The 15700-nt window shown below is 38.1% G+C and overlaps 1 protein-coding gene across 1 annotated transcript; it reads left to right on the plus strand.

The window, feature by feature from the left end:
* Positions 1-478: 478 nt before the first annotated feature.
* On the plus strand, positions 479-14271 carry PDK4 (pyruvate dehydrogenase kinase 4). Its single transcript, XM_046020763.1, has 11 exons — positions 479-857; positions 1986-2127; positions 3517-3588; positions 4325-4509; positions 4669-4755; positions 5214-5291; positions 7043-7119; positions 9394-9492; positions 9904-10014; positions 10319-10432; positions 12035-14271. Exons 1-11 carry the CDS (start codon positions 728-730, stop codon positions 12176-12178), a joined length of 1239 nt encoding a protein of 412 aa, XP_045876719.1. The 5' UTR covers positions 479-727; the 3' UTR covers positions 12179-14271.
* Positions 14272-15700: the final 1429 nt, after the last annotated feature.

The following is a 15700-nucleotide window of genomic DNA, read 5'->3' on the forward strand; positions in this document are numbered from 1 at the left end:
GACTAGAACCAGTCCTCAGGCTATTTATTTCCCTCACTGTCCACGGGTAGAGACGCTCACTTTTGAACGCAGCTGATTGGCTACTGTAAAAGCCCGCTCTGAGCAAGAGCCAATGACATCCCGGAGCTCAGATTCTTGGAAATAGTTTCTGGTCAGGAATGCGTGACATTGAGACAGCCTCTCGCTTGTAAACAAGGACGAGTCTGGGCGGGCCCCCAGCCCACGCGGTCGGGGACTCCTGTTCAAGCGGCTGATCTTGAGCCTACATACCTCCAGATGCCCGTTTCACCTTCCACCTTTCCCCTTACTCCTCACAGTCCCGGGCACTGGTGCCAGGTCTCTCCCCCGACAGGACCCCGCGCCCGGGGGGCGGGGCCCAAAGTTCGTTATCTGAGCTGATTGGCGCGGCCCCAGCTCTGGACGCGTCTCCAAGTCCCAGTGACTCCTCCCCTTTGGAGTTGGGGGGAGCGTGCGGGGAAACAAATAAAACCGCGGGAGGCGGCCGGGGGTGGCCAGACGGGAACTTGAGTCTCCAGCCACTCGCTGCTCCTCACACTCCCTACCGGCCCCCTCCCTTCGGAAGCACCCCAGGATCTCGAGCACGAGCCAGCCCACCTGCCCTCCCTGCCCAGACGCGCACCGCCCCAGCTCCGTCCCAGGTTCTGCTTTCCTCAGCCTTCGACCCCCAAGCCAGCCCCTGCGCTAACCAGGCCGGGTGGGCATCAAGATGAAGGCGGCCCGCTTCGTGATGCGCAGCGCCGGCTCGCTGAGCAGCGCCGGCCTGGTGCCCCGCGAGGTCGAGCATTTTTCACGCTATAGCCCGTCCCCGCTGTCCATAAAGCAGCTCCTGGACTTTGGTGAGCTGGGAAGTAGGGCCGGGTGGGGGCGCTGGGGTTGGGAAGCTTCCTTAACTTTCAGCCCCAGAGCTCATTGCTTAAAATAACTGGAAGTCTATTATCCTGCTGAACCTTGGAGCCTCGACGCCAGTGCACCTTGCCCTCTCCTGGGTCTGCCTTATTTCTGACAGTTTGTGCCTACAGGTCAAGGCCACTTGCTGACCCGCTGATGCTGGATGGTTTGAGCTCATCTTTCTGTCCACAGCTTCCAGTCAAGATACTTTTTGCTTTGCGTCAGTATTTCGCAGTGATTTAAAAAACTTTACCACCTCCTTCACAGCATAATACTTGGGGGGGGGAGGATTCTTAATGTTATAAGGTGGCCTCAAATTAATTCAGATTTTCTCCCTTAACCACCTGCCACCTGTTTACAGGGTATATACATCTCGCTGCATTGCTAACAGATTTCTTTGTCTCTTTACCAATATGGTTTTCCATATATTTGCATTACTGCCAAAAATGTTTACAAACTTTTTGTAGTGATTTTTTAAAAGATTTTATTTATTTGACACAGAGAGCTCACAAGTAGGCGGAGAGCTAGACAGAGAAATAGGAAGCAGGCTCCCTGCTGAGCAGAGAGCCCCCTCAATCCCAGGACTCTGAGATCATGACCTGAGCGGAAGGCAGAGGCTTAACCCACTGAGCCACCAAGGCGCCCTTCTGCTGTGATCTTATAAGGAATATTTCAAGGATTTAAATGTGGTATTATTTATCACTAATGTGGAAACATCATGACTCCTACTCACCCTTTTATTCCTCTACTCCAATTTCATATCTAGAACTCTCTGTACGATGTTGTGGGGTTGACATTGTGCTGTTGACTGAGCTATGGGATAGTCTGACTTCATGGAAGTGAATCCTCTTCCAAAAAAAGAAAGCAATAATCCTCATATTGGTCTTTTTTTAAAAAAAAGAAAGTAAAGAAAAAGACAATGAAAAAGGAGATACTTCTTACTTTAAACAGTAATCCAACTGAGGGTAAAACTCTAATTTTATGATTTGTGTGTGGGTTCAATATTGGAGAGTTAATGCTATTCAAATGTATCACTTACTTTTCCCCCAAAATTAAATAAAGGTTATTTATTACAGGTTCAGAAAATGCATGTGAAAGAACTTCTTTTGCATTTTTGAGGCAAGAATTGCCTGTGAGGCTAGCCAATATCCTGAAGGAAATTGATATCCTCCCTGATCGATTAGTCAATACCTCTTCAGTGCAATTAGTTAAAAGCTGGTAAGTGGTGAACCATTCTGAAACAGTCTTTATTTTTAAGACAAGTATTTATATACGAATTCTTATAATCTATTAGCATCATAATTGGAAAACAAGTGGCCTGAGACTAAGTATTTTGAAGAATGTCAAGATATTTTTGTAATTTAGTGTGAGTTGTCATAAGGATAGTTATAAAGCTATGAACAGATATTTTGCCCTGAAAAAGTACATACTTTTCACAATATAACTGTATTTTGAATAATAAAAGACAGAGTTTGATATTGCACACAGAATCCTATCCTAGAAATAAACAGAAGGACGGCTATTTAGAGGATCTAATCTTTGTTACTTACAAACTAATTAACAGCAGGCTTTGGGTTCAAATCCTGTCTCTACCTCTAACAGGTTGTGGAATTCATGGCAAATATCTTAAATTTTTTATGCCTTAATTCCCCCATCTGTTACTGAGGAAAATAAAGTATATGCTTCAAAAGTTTATGTGAGTGAAATTAAATGGGCTAATCCATTAAAAAAAAGTACTTAAAACAGTACCTGGCCCACAGTCACCACTTAATAACTGTCAGTTATTATCATCGCATTTTACAGATAAGGATTTTGAGACTTGGAGAGGGTAGATCACCCAAAGGAACAAATTTTCAGAGAATGGAACCAGGATATGCACTGAGGCAGATATATACCAGAGCCTCACCCTAATTCACTGACTACACAGCTTTACTGATTTAAGAAATCTATATATATTATAAATATTATAAATGTATATTACATGATTGTGGATATTATGTATTATATTTATAATATATGAATAAATATATAGTATATACTATAAATATAAAATAAACATATTTATAATAATTAAATATAAATACATACTATAAATATAAATATTATACTTATATAAATATAAGTATCATATATTATAAATAGATATATAAATATAGATTATTAAACAATTACTATCTGAAACACATCATCCATAGTATTTACTGATGCTTTCATGACTTCTACTCACCTATGAGTGAATATAGCAGGAAAAATATGAAGCCTTCCTTTAAACTTTAAACTTTATACTTCCTTTAAAAGTTTTTTCCTAAATGCTATAAAAAAAGAAAACACTTGCCAGATAAAACAAAAAACTGACTACTGATCTGGAATGATTGAAGAAATATCAATTTTAAGTTAGAAAGTTGAGTGGTAAAGTCATAGCTTCGTTTTTTTTGTTGTTGTTGTTGTTTGGTTTTTTTATTAAGATACAGTATTTTCCAGATGTCTTGAAGGAAAGTTTTAATTTTAAACATAATACTATCTCTTCTGCAATCATTTTGAAATGATTTAGCTACTTGTATCTGACTATTCAACTTTAAAACTTAAAGCATGACTGTCCCTTTACAGGTATATCCAGAGCTTGATGGATTTGGTGGAATTCCACGAGAAAAGCCCAGAGGACCAGAAAGCATTATCAGAGTAAGTTCTATGCATTTGAATGTGTGTCTAAAACTTTGATGACTATTTCCAGACATACTCCTAAGATTTTTTTTTTAACATAGATTAAAGGAGCTACACTCCGAATAACAAATAGTCTCCCTCTTACAAATGACAAGTTTTGACTTGCTGGTTTTTTAAAAGTGAAGAGGAATGATGCTGAGTCCAAACAAGTGCAGGGAACTTTTTATTTTTGAGGAAATCTTTTTTTACTATAAATTTAGTCAGATGATTAGATTCACAGGTGGATTTACTATTACAAAATAGTAATATATGTCATTGTTACTCGAGATTGAACATTATCTTTCAGAGTAACTGATTGTTTCTGGCTATAAGAATAGGAAAGAAGAATCTTTTTATAAATCCAAGAAGAAATCTTGAGGGTTTTTTCCACAGTGGCACTCTAGAATTCTCTTTAATATTAATTATCTTGTAATTATTATTTTTTAAAGAGAAGGCTTAATGAATTCCCAGAATGAATTCATCAGTTAGAAAGCTGGTATTTTTACATTAAGCTAGAAGGGAAAAAAAATCTGTTTGGGATACTATCTCTTCTATTGTAGTCGAAGAATCTATAAGTGATTCTTCTATATTTTATCATTTGATTTCTTTAGATGGGTACTTAAAAAAGTTTTAGCCTTCTTTGGGGTAGTCTAAGGGATATAAGTGAAGGAAACTTATTTGAATTTGCAGTAACTGTAAATGTGTTTTGGCTTAGTTTTGTAGATACTCTCATCAAAGTTCGAAATAGACACCACAATGTAGTTCCAACCATGGCACAAGGAATCATAGAATATAAAGATGGCTGTACAGTTGACCCAGTCACCAATCAAAATCTTCAGTATTTCTTGGATCGATTTTACATGAACCGTATTTCTACCCGGATGCTGATGAACCAGCATAGTAAGTTAGCTCATTGTGGTCATGACCTACTGAGAAGGGTGTGGAATATAAGCCATACCCCAACCAGATGTTTCATTATTCAGGGGCTCATGTTCTTTTTCAAAAATCATGATTATCCTGATTTTTATAACAGCATCTTTTGTTTTTACTTTTCAACAGTTCTTATATTTAGTGACTCACAGACAGGAAACCCAACTCACATTGGAAGCATTGATCCAAACTGCGATGTGGCAGCCGTGGTCCAAGGTAATCTCTAGATTTCTGCATTTCCCTTATTGAAAATATACGCTATATGATTGACATGGCTCTGGTTGAAGTGAGTTTGTGGATAACTTTATATTCGGAGTGTTCCATTTATATTTTTATAAATATGGTCATGGAGGTCCTTTGCTTTTGAGAGACAGGGATTTAAAACTCATTAATAAAATTATAAAAACCCAAACATTACTGGTTAATGTGCCATATTCTTATATATTGTATCCAATATCTGAATTGTGTGTATTCCTATTGCCACAGCTATAACTTCAACACTGTCTTAATTTTTTCTTCAATAAAATATTAAAGAGCTTTTTTTTTTCATATATAGAACCCTTTACTCTCAATGAATGTTCTAGACTAAGGGTAGTACACACATTGAAGATCGTGTGAAAATTTTACTTGGCATAAATTCATTTCATCATTATGAAAAAAACCTTCTATTTCAGATGCCTTTGAGTGTTCAAAGATGCTTTGTGACCAGTATTATTTAACATCTCCAGAATTAAAGCTCACACAAGTGAATGGTAAGCTACAAATAAAACATATTTTAATCTCTGGGAAATTCGCTGTTCTCCCCATATGATTACTTCTTGCAAATACAAAGCAACTTCTGTGTTCCTTTTCTCCCTTCTGAACTTCTCTAGAATTCATACACTTCTCTTTTGAAGCCAAAGTGCTCTTCATCTCAGTTGGAAAGTTCCAATTGAATATATTCAGTTGTTAATGATGATTCATAAAAAGGAATGGTTGGAACAAATAATTTAAGATTTAAAGTAGCAACCTAGTTTCAGTATCTTAGATCAAAGAAAGAGAGCTTATTGCAAAAGATGGGAATCTGGGAGGCCAGAAATAAGAGGAACCACTTGGTAGTGGAAATATCCTCCTGGAGAAGTTACTCATAAGACCTAGAAACAAAAATACTTTAAATTGTACTGTAAGAAATAAACCAGTCATGGACAAATACTTGGACGAATACATGGACAAGTCACAAAAGTGATTCCACTTACCTGAAGTGTGTAAAATAGTTAAATTCAGAGAGGCAGAAAGTAGAATGGTGGTTGCCAGAAGCTGGGGCCTGGGGTAAAGGGGAGCTGCTATTTAATGAGTATAAAATTTCAGTTATGCAAGACGAATAAGTTCTAGAAATCCACTGTACAACATTATGCCTACAATTAACAATACTATATTGTATACTCAGTTAAGAAGGTAGATCTCATGTTAAAGGTTCTTTTAAACATTTTTTTTAATTACAAAAAAAATTAATTGCACTGTAAGTATACACCACTGATTTGGAAGTAGAGCATAACTCAGTGGCTTCAGCTCTAGGGTACCTGAGAAGAGAGGGTCTTCCCACATTGAAGTGCTAAAATAACGAACACAAGGCACTGTTTTTATCGTATCCTGTAGTGCTTCTCAGAGCAGTACAGTTAAAATTAAGTTGCTCACATTAAAAGTACCCTAACTCTAACTCATGGATTGGGTTATATGTACATGTAATTGATTGCTAAATTAAAAATAGAAATACAAATAAAGGTTGAAAAATATCTCTAAGCATTAACAGCATTGTTGCATAATACGTGTAGATAAACTGCTTGAACTCTTTGATAAAATAAAGAGGGAATTGTGCCAAGCCTTCTGTTTTCTGATTCAAACTTTGCCCAGGCCTGGGACACCAAAGAAATAATACTTTGATTTTTCTTCTCAAACAGTATTAAGAGGTTTTTGTTTCTTTGTTTTCTTTTGCCTCTCAGTAAAATGTAAGCATAGTTAGCCTGTAAGATTTAATGTTTGGGTGATATAAATCAAGAATAATCAAATGTGTTATTTTCCCATAAAATATGAAAATTTTAGTTAACATTAATTTCAGTATTATACTGTGGCAACATGAATTTTTTTCTTTCTTAAAATGGTGATTTTAACTCTGAAATAGCACAGTATGAAAGTTTTGAAAGCAGAAACAAATAGTTCACGTTACCTAATTTAGAGCACTCTTGTCATGCACTTCATCTGACCTCATACATTTGTAGAGAAATGCAGAAATTAATCACAGAGCACAAGGCAGCAGCTGTGATAGCATTTTGAAAATAAGCCAGCTGTGTTTACTGTTTAAGAGGGAAGTTCTAGGGTAGATCCTAGAAGGTTCTAGGGTAGTACAGGAAGATGGGGTGTATTTTAATCTTGGGAGTAAGGAGTCTCTATTATCAAATAGATACAGAAGTTTGCCTTCCTGAAATACTTGCTCACCAGTTCTAAATGAGTTTAAATTTTTTTCTAGGAAAATCTCCAGGCCAACCAATTCACATTGTATATGTACCTTCTCACCTTCATCATATGCTCTTTGAACTATTCAAGGTATGACGCTTCCAAATAATTGCAATCTTGTTTTGTTTTTAATTCACTGGTTGCCTTTTTATTTCCTTTATCGTTTCCCACTGAGTGGGAGCCTCACTATCTTCTCCCAAACTTGCTTCAGGGCTCCTAACAGAAAGGAGCCGCAGTTAATGTTGGAAAGGGCCCCCGCAGTTCAGCAGAGCCTCCACACGTACTGGAGAACGCGTGATAGGACTCACGATGTCTTTGTGCTCCCTGTTCTTATTATTTTTTCAAGTGTCCAACAAAGCGCTAGTCATATATGCAATTGTTAAGGAAGGTCAGGGGGTGAATGGTGCAGTGAATGGGGCCTTGTTACGTCCACCCCTGCAGGATGGTCCGGCTCCAAATCCAGATGTTCAGGTCCAGAGTTACTGCAGGTGGCAGGGTTCCAACGTGAGTCTAGAATACACTCAGAAGGCAGTCAGTTCCCTCCATGATCAACTTTAATGTGCCTATGAACCATCTGGGGTTTTGTTGAAATTCTGATTCAGTGGCACTAGGCTGGGGCCTGGGGTTTAGAATTTGTAATAAGCTGACGGGTGATGCTGCTGGTTCACGTTTCACACTTTCCAACGCAAGACTATAGGACAGTGCTTCTCAAACTTCGGTATACGTTGGAATCACCTGGAAGGCTTCTTTCTTTCTTTTTTTTTAAGATTTTGTTATTTGACAGAGAGACAGTGAGAGAGGGAACACAAGCAGGGGGAGTGGGAGAGGGAGAAGCAGGCTTCCCACAGAGCAGGGAGCCCCATGCGGGGCTCAATCCCAGGACTCTGGGATCATGACCTGAGCTGAAGGGAGAGATTTAATGACTAAGCCACACAGACGCCCCTGGAGGGCTTCTTTAAACACAGATTCTTAGGCATGGGTCCAGAGATTCTGATTCTGTACATCTGAGAATTTGCATTTATAACAAGCTTACCAAGGATGTGAATGTTACTGGTCTAAGGTAGCCAGGTACCAAGAATCAAATCCTGTCCTGGATTCTAAGACCAAGCTAAAACTGTACTTACACCAAAAAAAAAAAAAAAAAAAGAAAGAAAGAAAGAAAGAAAGAAAAAAGAAAAAACACCCTAAGCTTTATGATGCTTTCCATGAATCTCCTAGACTCCTTGAGGAGGGAGCCTTAAAAAAAGTGAAATTTGCCTCTAATTCTGATAAGCTTTTCTCAGAATTTATTGTTTCTTGCCTTATTCTAATGTTAGTGCAATGAGGTATCGATTGTACTATAGACATTCTGATCTATTTTCTTTTACTTCAGCTAATGATTAGAACTTAGTATTATATAGAGGAGCACCTGGGTGGCTCAGTGGGTTAAGGTCTCTGCCTTCGGCTCAGATCATGATCCCAGGGTCCTGGGATCGAGCCCTGCATTGCATCGGGCTCTCTGCTTGGCGGGGAGCCTGCTTCCCCCTCTCTCTCTCTGCCTGCCTCTCTGCCTACTTGTGAACCCTGTCTGTCAAATGAATAAATAAAATCTTTTAAAAAATTTTTTTTAAATTACAAAAAAGAACTCAGTATTATATAGAAACCAGAAAACAGATAATGTACCACAAGGAGGTTAGAGAGGAAAATTGGTGACATAAACCAAAACTTAATCTTTATGAGATCCATCCAGTTGTCTGCAAACTTGTTTGAGTTTCTTCTCTGTTAAAGGACACAAGATACTTTTTGCCTCGATTTCATTCATTTTGAAATTGAGTAGTCCAGCTCTCAGAGTTGTTTTGCCATCATTGGTAAAAGTTAAGATGATAATCAAATGCAAATTGAAATTTAATTTAGAATTATTTACTATCCTTTTAAATAGTAACAACCTTTCCCAGCAAGTTTTATAAAAGCCAATAAATTGGTTCAATGATTCACTGTTCATTTGTTATGTAATAGTCTTTGGTGCTTGGATGTAAAATGTAATGGAAAGACAAAAAAGAGAGAGCCAGGAAATGGACTATAAAAACCAATTTCTACATTTAAATTAAGCTTACAAATAAGAACTTGACAGCTAGCAGAATTGTTTTTCCATTAGACATTACTCCCAGGAGCTATATTACATGGTAAATGAATATTTTTCATTATACATCCTGCATGACACATTCATAAATGGCTATTTACAGAGCTGTTTTACTACTAACTTAAAAAAAAAAATAGGAACTTTGAATTACCCTCTGTGCCGCTTTTATTTTAAACATAAAAAACAGTTATTTATTGTTTCTCATTCTTCTGCCATTGAATTCCTTATGGTTTTGATTTCTTTAGAATGCAATGAGGGCAACCGTCGAACACCAGGAAAACTGGCCTTCCCTTACGCCAATTGAAGTGATTGTTGTCTTGGGAAAAGAAGATCTGACAATCAAGGTAACCATTTTCTGTTGTTCATTGGAGTCTCTCTCTCTCTTTTTTTTTTTTTTTTAAGATTTTATTTATTTATTTGACAGAGATCACAAGTAGGCCTGGGGGGAGGGGGTTAAGGGGAGAAGCAGGTTCCCTGCTGAGCAGAGAGCCTGATGCGGGGTTCGATCCCAGAATGCTGGGATCATGACCCGAGCCAAAGGCAGAGGCTTTAACCCACTGAGCCACCCAGGCGCCCCTGGAGTCTCTCTTGAGAGAACGGAAAAGTGTCAGTAATAGTAAAGTGATCTGCTTTGAGTAGCAGATCAAAGTCTATGGTGTACATAGGCCATAATGACTTTTAAATAAAGGAAAAACCTTTTTAGATGGACAAGTGCACCTTGTTTTTCACACGTAGCTTTGGTTTGTTTGTTTAAGATTTCGGACAGAGGAGGTGGCGTTCCCCTGAGGATCATTGACCGTCTCTTTAGTTACACATACACTACCGCACCGACCCCCGTGATGGATAATTCCCGCAATGCTCCTCTGGTAAGACCAGTTACACGGCTACATTCATCCCAGCCACCTAGTCCTAAATGCAGAGCAAGGATTACAAGGAAGTGTTTAGGCAAGTTAGTCAATTTAGTTAAATTGGGCATGGTGGATAGGAGAAAGCAGGAGAAAACGAGCTGAAGAAGGTGAAACAATTTACCGGAGGTCTCTGATTAGAAGCAGAAATCACTTACCTTGGCTCTAGAACATCACTAGCAGGGAGGATAATTACACTTGCCTATGTTTTGCATTTCCATGAGCATGTCCACTTCTTTGCCAATAATTGATCTTTTCCCTCTAGGCTGGTTTTGGTTATGGCTTGCCAATTTCTCGTCTCTATGCCAAGTACTTTCAAGGAGATCTGAACCTCTACTCTATGTCAGGATATGGAACCGACGCCATCATCTACTTAAAGGTATCCTTTCAATTCAGTAGAAACAATCATATTTCTATTTTTGTAAAGATTTTATTTATTTGTTTGTTTGTTTGAGAGAGGGAAAGAGGGGGAAGGGGCAGAAGGAGAAGGAGAGGAAGAGCTCAAGTGGACTCCTCAATGATTGTGAAGCCCGGGACTCCATCTCATGAGTCCGAGATCATGACCTGAGCTGAAATCAAGAGCCGGATGCCTTCGCCAGGTGGCTCAGATGATTAAACATCTGCCTTTGAAAAAAAAAAAAGTAAAAAATAAACATCTGCCTTTGGCTCAGGTTATGATCCCGGGGTCCTGAGATAGAGTCCCTCATCAGGCTTCCCTCCCTCTGCCTGCCTCTCTCTCTCTCTCTGTCTCTCATGAGTAAATAAATAAAATCTTTTAAAAAAAAGAGTCAGACACCCCACCGACTAAGCCACTCAGGTGCCCTGAAACAATAATTCTGAAAGCAATGTTGCTTTTAAGGTCCTGAGTTCCACGCTCCATGGTGTGAATACCTCAAACTGAGTTAATGCAAATAACAACCACATGTCATTTTATTTTCTGTTTGGTATGTGTAGATTTATTCATTAATATTTAATATGGTAACTTACCAGTTGGAAGAGGGACCAGGCTACCTGCTTTAAGTGAAGCAAAATTTTTTCTCAAGAAGCATATTAGTCTCCAAGTGAGGACATCCTCATGTGAATTTCTTAAACCAACGCCTTTTGGCATCTGTGAGAATAGCTGTGCCTTTGTTTTACTTAAACTCATCGGAAATATATGCTAATAATGTTCCAGCCTAGAAAACAGCTGATACCAAGATACTCAAGACCTTAAGTTGACCTTATTAGAAATCCAGGGAAGAAAAGCTAACTGCTCACGAGCTGTCACTGGGATGTCTGGCATTTCCTGATTAAACTTTAAAACTTGAAACATGTTTTTTCTATTTCTGATAAAGCCTCGGTGTATTCGTTAAGGTCACTGTTCTGATTTGTTCATTGTTTTCCAGCAGTTTTGACTGAAAATGTATTTACAGATATTAGTAACTAAAACATTAAGCTTGTGGGTTCCCATTTTGTGCAAGGGAATTATGTGCTAAGAGGCCTTTGACTGTCTGAAGTAGTTACTGTATTCATTTCTTAAATGAGCAGAAGTCTTCAAAGTACTGGGAAAGATTAAGAGATGATAGAGTTATAGTATCAGATTTTAATAATTAATAGTATCAGATTAGGACTTTTTATCACAGATACAAAACTTTTTGTAAAGAAATAATAGCTTTGCTATTCAGTTCTATCACATCAGCGATATCCGAACAAGGGACAGGTGTAAATATTGGAGACAAATTCTGTTCCCCCAATTTATAACTGTGTATATATTATTTTGGCACCTAGAGGATGGAAATAATATTGACTTTTTTCGTTTTCTTTTATACCCTGCCCAGCATACTATGGGCTATGGTGTGCTCTCACTAACTGAATCGACTAAAGGAATGTATTTGAATGTTTGAGTACTTACCTCCGGATTTATTTTGAATAATCACTTCGGGTACAAATTGTGCCACGAATAATTTCTTTGAGTTGACTTTTCTTCCCCTTCTTCTTTTAGGCTTTATCTTCAGAATCTGTAGAAAAACTCCCAGTCTTTAACAAATCAGCCTTCAAACACTATCAGATGAGCATCGAGGCTGATGACTGGTGTATCCCAAGCAAGGAACCAAAGAACTTGGCAAAGGAGAAAGTGGCTCTGTGAAGAGAGTCCCTCGGGACACTTTACGGGATCAAAGTGGGTCTGCGCCAATGCTGCTTCCTGAATGCTTGCATGTGAGCTCTCATTTCCTCAGAAACAAAAGCTCAAAAACACGCTGATCAGAACAATGGTGCAAAGAGGAACGAAGCCTGTTTCTCAGACCCAGGATAGTGTAAAGTAGGCATTATTCTTTCAACCTGGCCCGACCTATGAGCTTATATCAAATCCTGAAGCAGGAAAGGCCTCAGTTTGCCCTGTCTTTGTCACCAAGGATGGGAATGTGAGCAAAGTGGAGATAGAAGCTGGCACTTGCAGTAGACTGGTATTTTAGTTCTGCTGTTGTTGGCGTAAGATATTGGTATTTATTGCATATCAAGTGTCACTATGCCAATATTTCCCTGCCATCAAAGGGTTGGGGCTTAGTTTACACTATGTCATTAGAAATGTATATAAAGGTACATTTCCTGTGTTTCTATGTTCTCTGGGGAGGAAAAGCTGGTGACTAAATAACATTTACTTTGTATGTTATTTGAAGAAGAATGAGTTGAAACATTTTATTCAAAGTTGCAGCCAGGGCATTGGGCCAGTGTAGAAACTCAGAAGAAAGCCTCTTCTGATAAATACTGTGTCTTCATTAGGCTGCTCTCCTGTTCACACTTCATGTCGTAAGTGAACACTTATTGCCAGGTGCCTGCCTAGTGTTGGGTGAGTTTTAAAATAGGCACTGAATTCAGGATGTTGGTGGTTGGAGGGGGAGAAGAATTGCCAAAGTGATAACAAAATTATCTCTCGCCTTGCTTTGTTTATAGATGAGACGGTGGGTTGGAAAAACCAATGTTAGGGAAAGAAATCATGCCTTCAGGACCTAACTCAGTAGGAGGGTCTGTTCTCTCCCCTGCAATGGTGGTAATCCAATGATGGCATCCCCTTTCTAGGCTTAAAAAGGTAAAGTTTTGATATGGGTAATTATATTCTTTACACTCCTGCATTAACATGTCTATATAAACAATTCCTAATTATCAAATGTCTCAAGAACATTAGAATTTAAATACTTCTTGGGACAGTTTTAACAAATAGCCTGAGAGTAAGAGGTTTTCATGCCAGGAGGCTTTCATTTGGATCATTGAGACTGAGGACTGATAAATGGAAGTTGTAATGCATATGGAACTTTTGGGGACTTCAAGTATAATAGGTAGGTGGACAGGCCTGTCTAGCACATAATTCTCACAGAATGAAGGACGGGAGGAAGGAAAGAAGGAAGGAGGGAAGGAAGGAAGGAAGCGGGGAAGGAAGGAAACAGAGGCAGGCATCTTGCTTTTTCCCCTATGAAGTATTTTAAGAAATTGTCTAGATTTTCATAGATAAGTTACTGGCAAGAGGATGAATTGATGTTTCCCAAAACAGAATGACTTTTTTAAATGGGTCTCTCACTTTTGCAACATAACAGGCTTTCATGAGATTAAATAAACTCATCCGTGTCCAACTTATGTGTCAACCAGGATATAGAAAAAAACTACAATTTTCTGCATTGCACAAGAATCAGTACTGTTTGTATATGTTGAATTTAACATTTGTGTTTAATTTTGTTGTGACCTAGAATTGTGGTGCTTCTGGTCGTGGCCATAGAGGCCTCAAATGATTTATTGCTTATGTCAGACTTTATCACGAGAAGTCCTGGAGAGTGACTTTTCTTGATGGTGGGACTCTGGCCCATGCATTTATTGATTACACAAAACTTCTTGCAATAGGTTATTTGACTTTTTACTGAGCTTAAACATTTTGCACGTACATACTTGTATTTACCAAAGATTTAAAGCAGTTGATTAAGGAATTAACCCCAACACTGTGAATTATCTTTAAAATACTAGAGAAGAAATGTTCATATCACAATAACATAAACTGTAAATAGAATTCTGTAAGAGAGAAATAGTCTGTAATGGTATTTGTGAAATCTGCGGAAGAGCTTTAGGATTCTAGCAGATGGATACTGAATGTTCAGGCCCACTTAAGTTATTGATGTATAAATTATGTTTTTGTCTCTATGTACAGAAAGATGTAATCATTTTTATAATAAATATTTTTATTATAATGGTAAACATTGTCTTTTGAAATTCATTTCTCAAATAGATGGCAAAATACTAAGAAACATTTGAGGTAAAGATTTTCTTCACTTTGCACTCAAATCTAATTCATCTCTATATTAGGGATAGCCTTTTAAAAGTATTGAAAGCAACTTAAAATTTTGATTTTTAAACTAAAAGATAAGTACTTTATAGCAGTCCAGAAATTTCTGATTGTCTTTTGCTTTCTCATGTATGCTCCAGTAGCCCATAGTACACAGTGCGTTTATCTACATGAATATATTGAAGATATTCAATAATCATTTTTGCCATGTATATATTCTGCATTTTTTTTGGTAAACTTAAAATTCCACGTGGTGACTGTATTTATGTAATAAATACTGTAAAGTACCAAAATAATTACCTAGATAATTTAGGTTCCCAAACAACTTCTGGATTAAATATCTGAATAATAATAAGGTAGAAAAAAGTGAGAAATTACTAAATTAATCTTCACGTTGTCTCTCTTCACTAATTTAATCCTACTTTATCTTTAGATAACATCCTTTGTCTACCTTCATAATGCCCTTATTGGCAAAGTTTTGTAAATAAAAAAGAAAAGGAGGGGGGAGAGAGGAAAGAAAGAACAAAAGAGAGAGAAAGGAAGGAAAGAAAGAGAAAAGAAAACTAGTGGAATGAATTCGTTGTAACTAAATTCTAAATTTTGTCAGAGTAAGCATATTTGAATCAGAAATGCCATTAACCTAAGGCATTAGACCTAAAGAACATAAAGTGTAGTATATCAGGACACTCTGCTTGACTGCCTTCATTCCTCCTGTCAGAGAAGTGTGGCACCATGTGTCTGAAGAAAGCATGTCACACATGCGCACACAAACACGTACACACAGAATTTAGCTGTATAGTGTCCTTGGATTAAGCTGCTTGGAAGGTAGACAGTTCGTGCACTACACGGGCTCAGAACCTCCATCCACATTTCCATAAAAACTGCAAGACTTTAAGTCCCACAATTTCCCATATATGCACGTGCACGCGCGCGCGCACACACACACACACACACACACACACATCTTTTTGATTCAAGTCAAAGGATACTAATTTTTGAGTAAAACAAAGTTGGCTAAATTTTCATCAAACCATCTTTATACCATTTCTCCCAAATTTCAAATTTGACTAAAAATGGCAAAAGCATTTGATCTTAACTACAATGACACGTGCAGAGAGATCTTTGAGAGCTAGTAGGTTGGGCATTGACCTTGATAATCCCTTCACTCTCGGCTCTGCTTCCAAGTAGTACACTTAACCCTTAGCTGTGTACCAACACATCAAATGTACATGAACTTTGCCGATCACTTTGATCTGGCCTGGTGAAAGAATTGAGGGACTTTCATAATTTCACAGGATCTTGGCCAAGAAATCCCTAAACCCCCTGCCATCAACACTGAAA

This window comes from Meles meles, chromosome 10 (genome assembly GCF_922984935.1).
Source record: "Meles meles chromosome 10, mMelMel3.1 paternal haplotype, whole genome shotgun sequence".
Lineage (NCBI taxonomy): Eukaryota > Metazoa > Chordata > Mammalia > Carnivora > Mustelidae > Meles > Meles meles.

Excerpts from the sequence above, each read along its gene's own strand:
- PDK4 (XM_046020763.1), top strand. The coding sequence starts at position 728 with ATGAAGGCGGCCCGCTTCGTGATGCGCAGCGCCGGCTCGCTGAGCAGC. Across the intron at positions 858-1,985 it reads AAAGCAGCTCCTGGACTTTG|GTTCAGAAAATGCATGTGAA; the intron begins GTGAGCTGGGAA and ends TATTTATTACAG. Across the intron at positions 10,015-10,318 it reads ATTCCCGCAATGCTCCTCTG|GCTGGTTTTGGTTATGGCTT; the intron begins GTAAGACCAGTT and ends TTTTCCCTCTAG.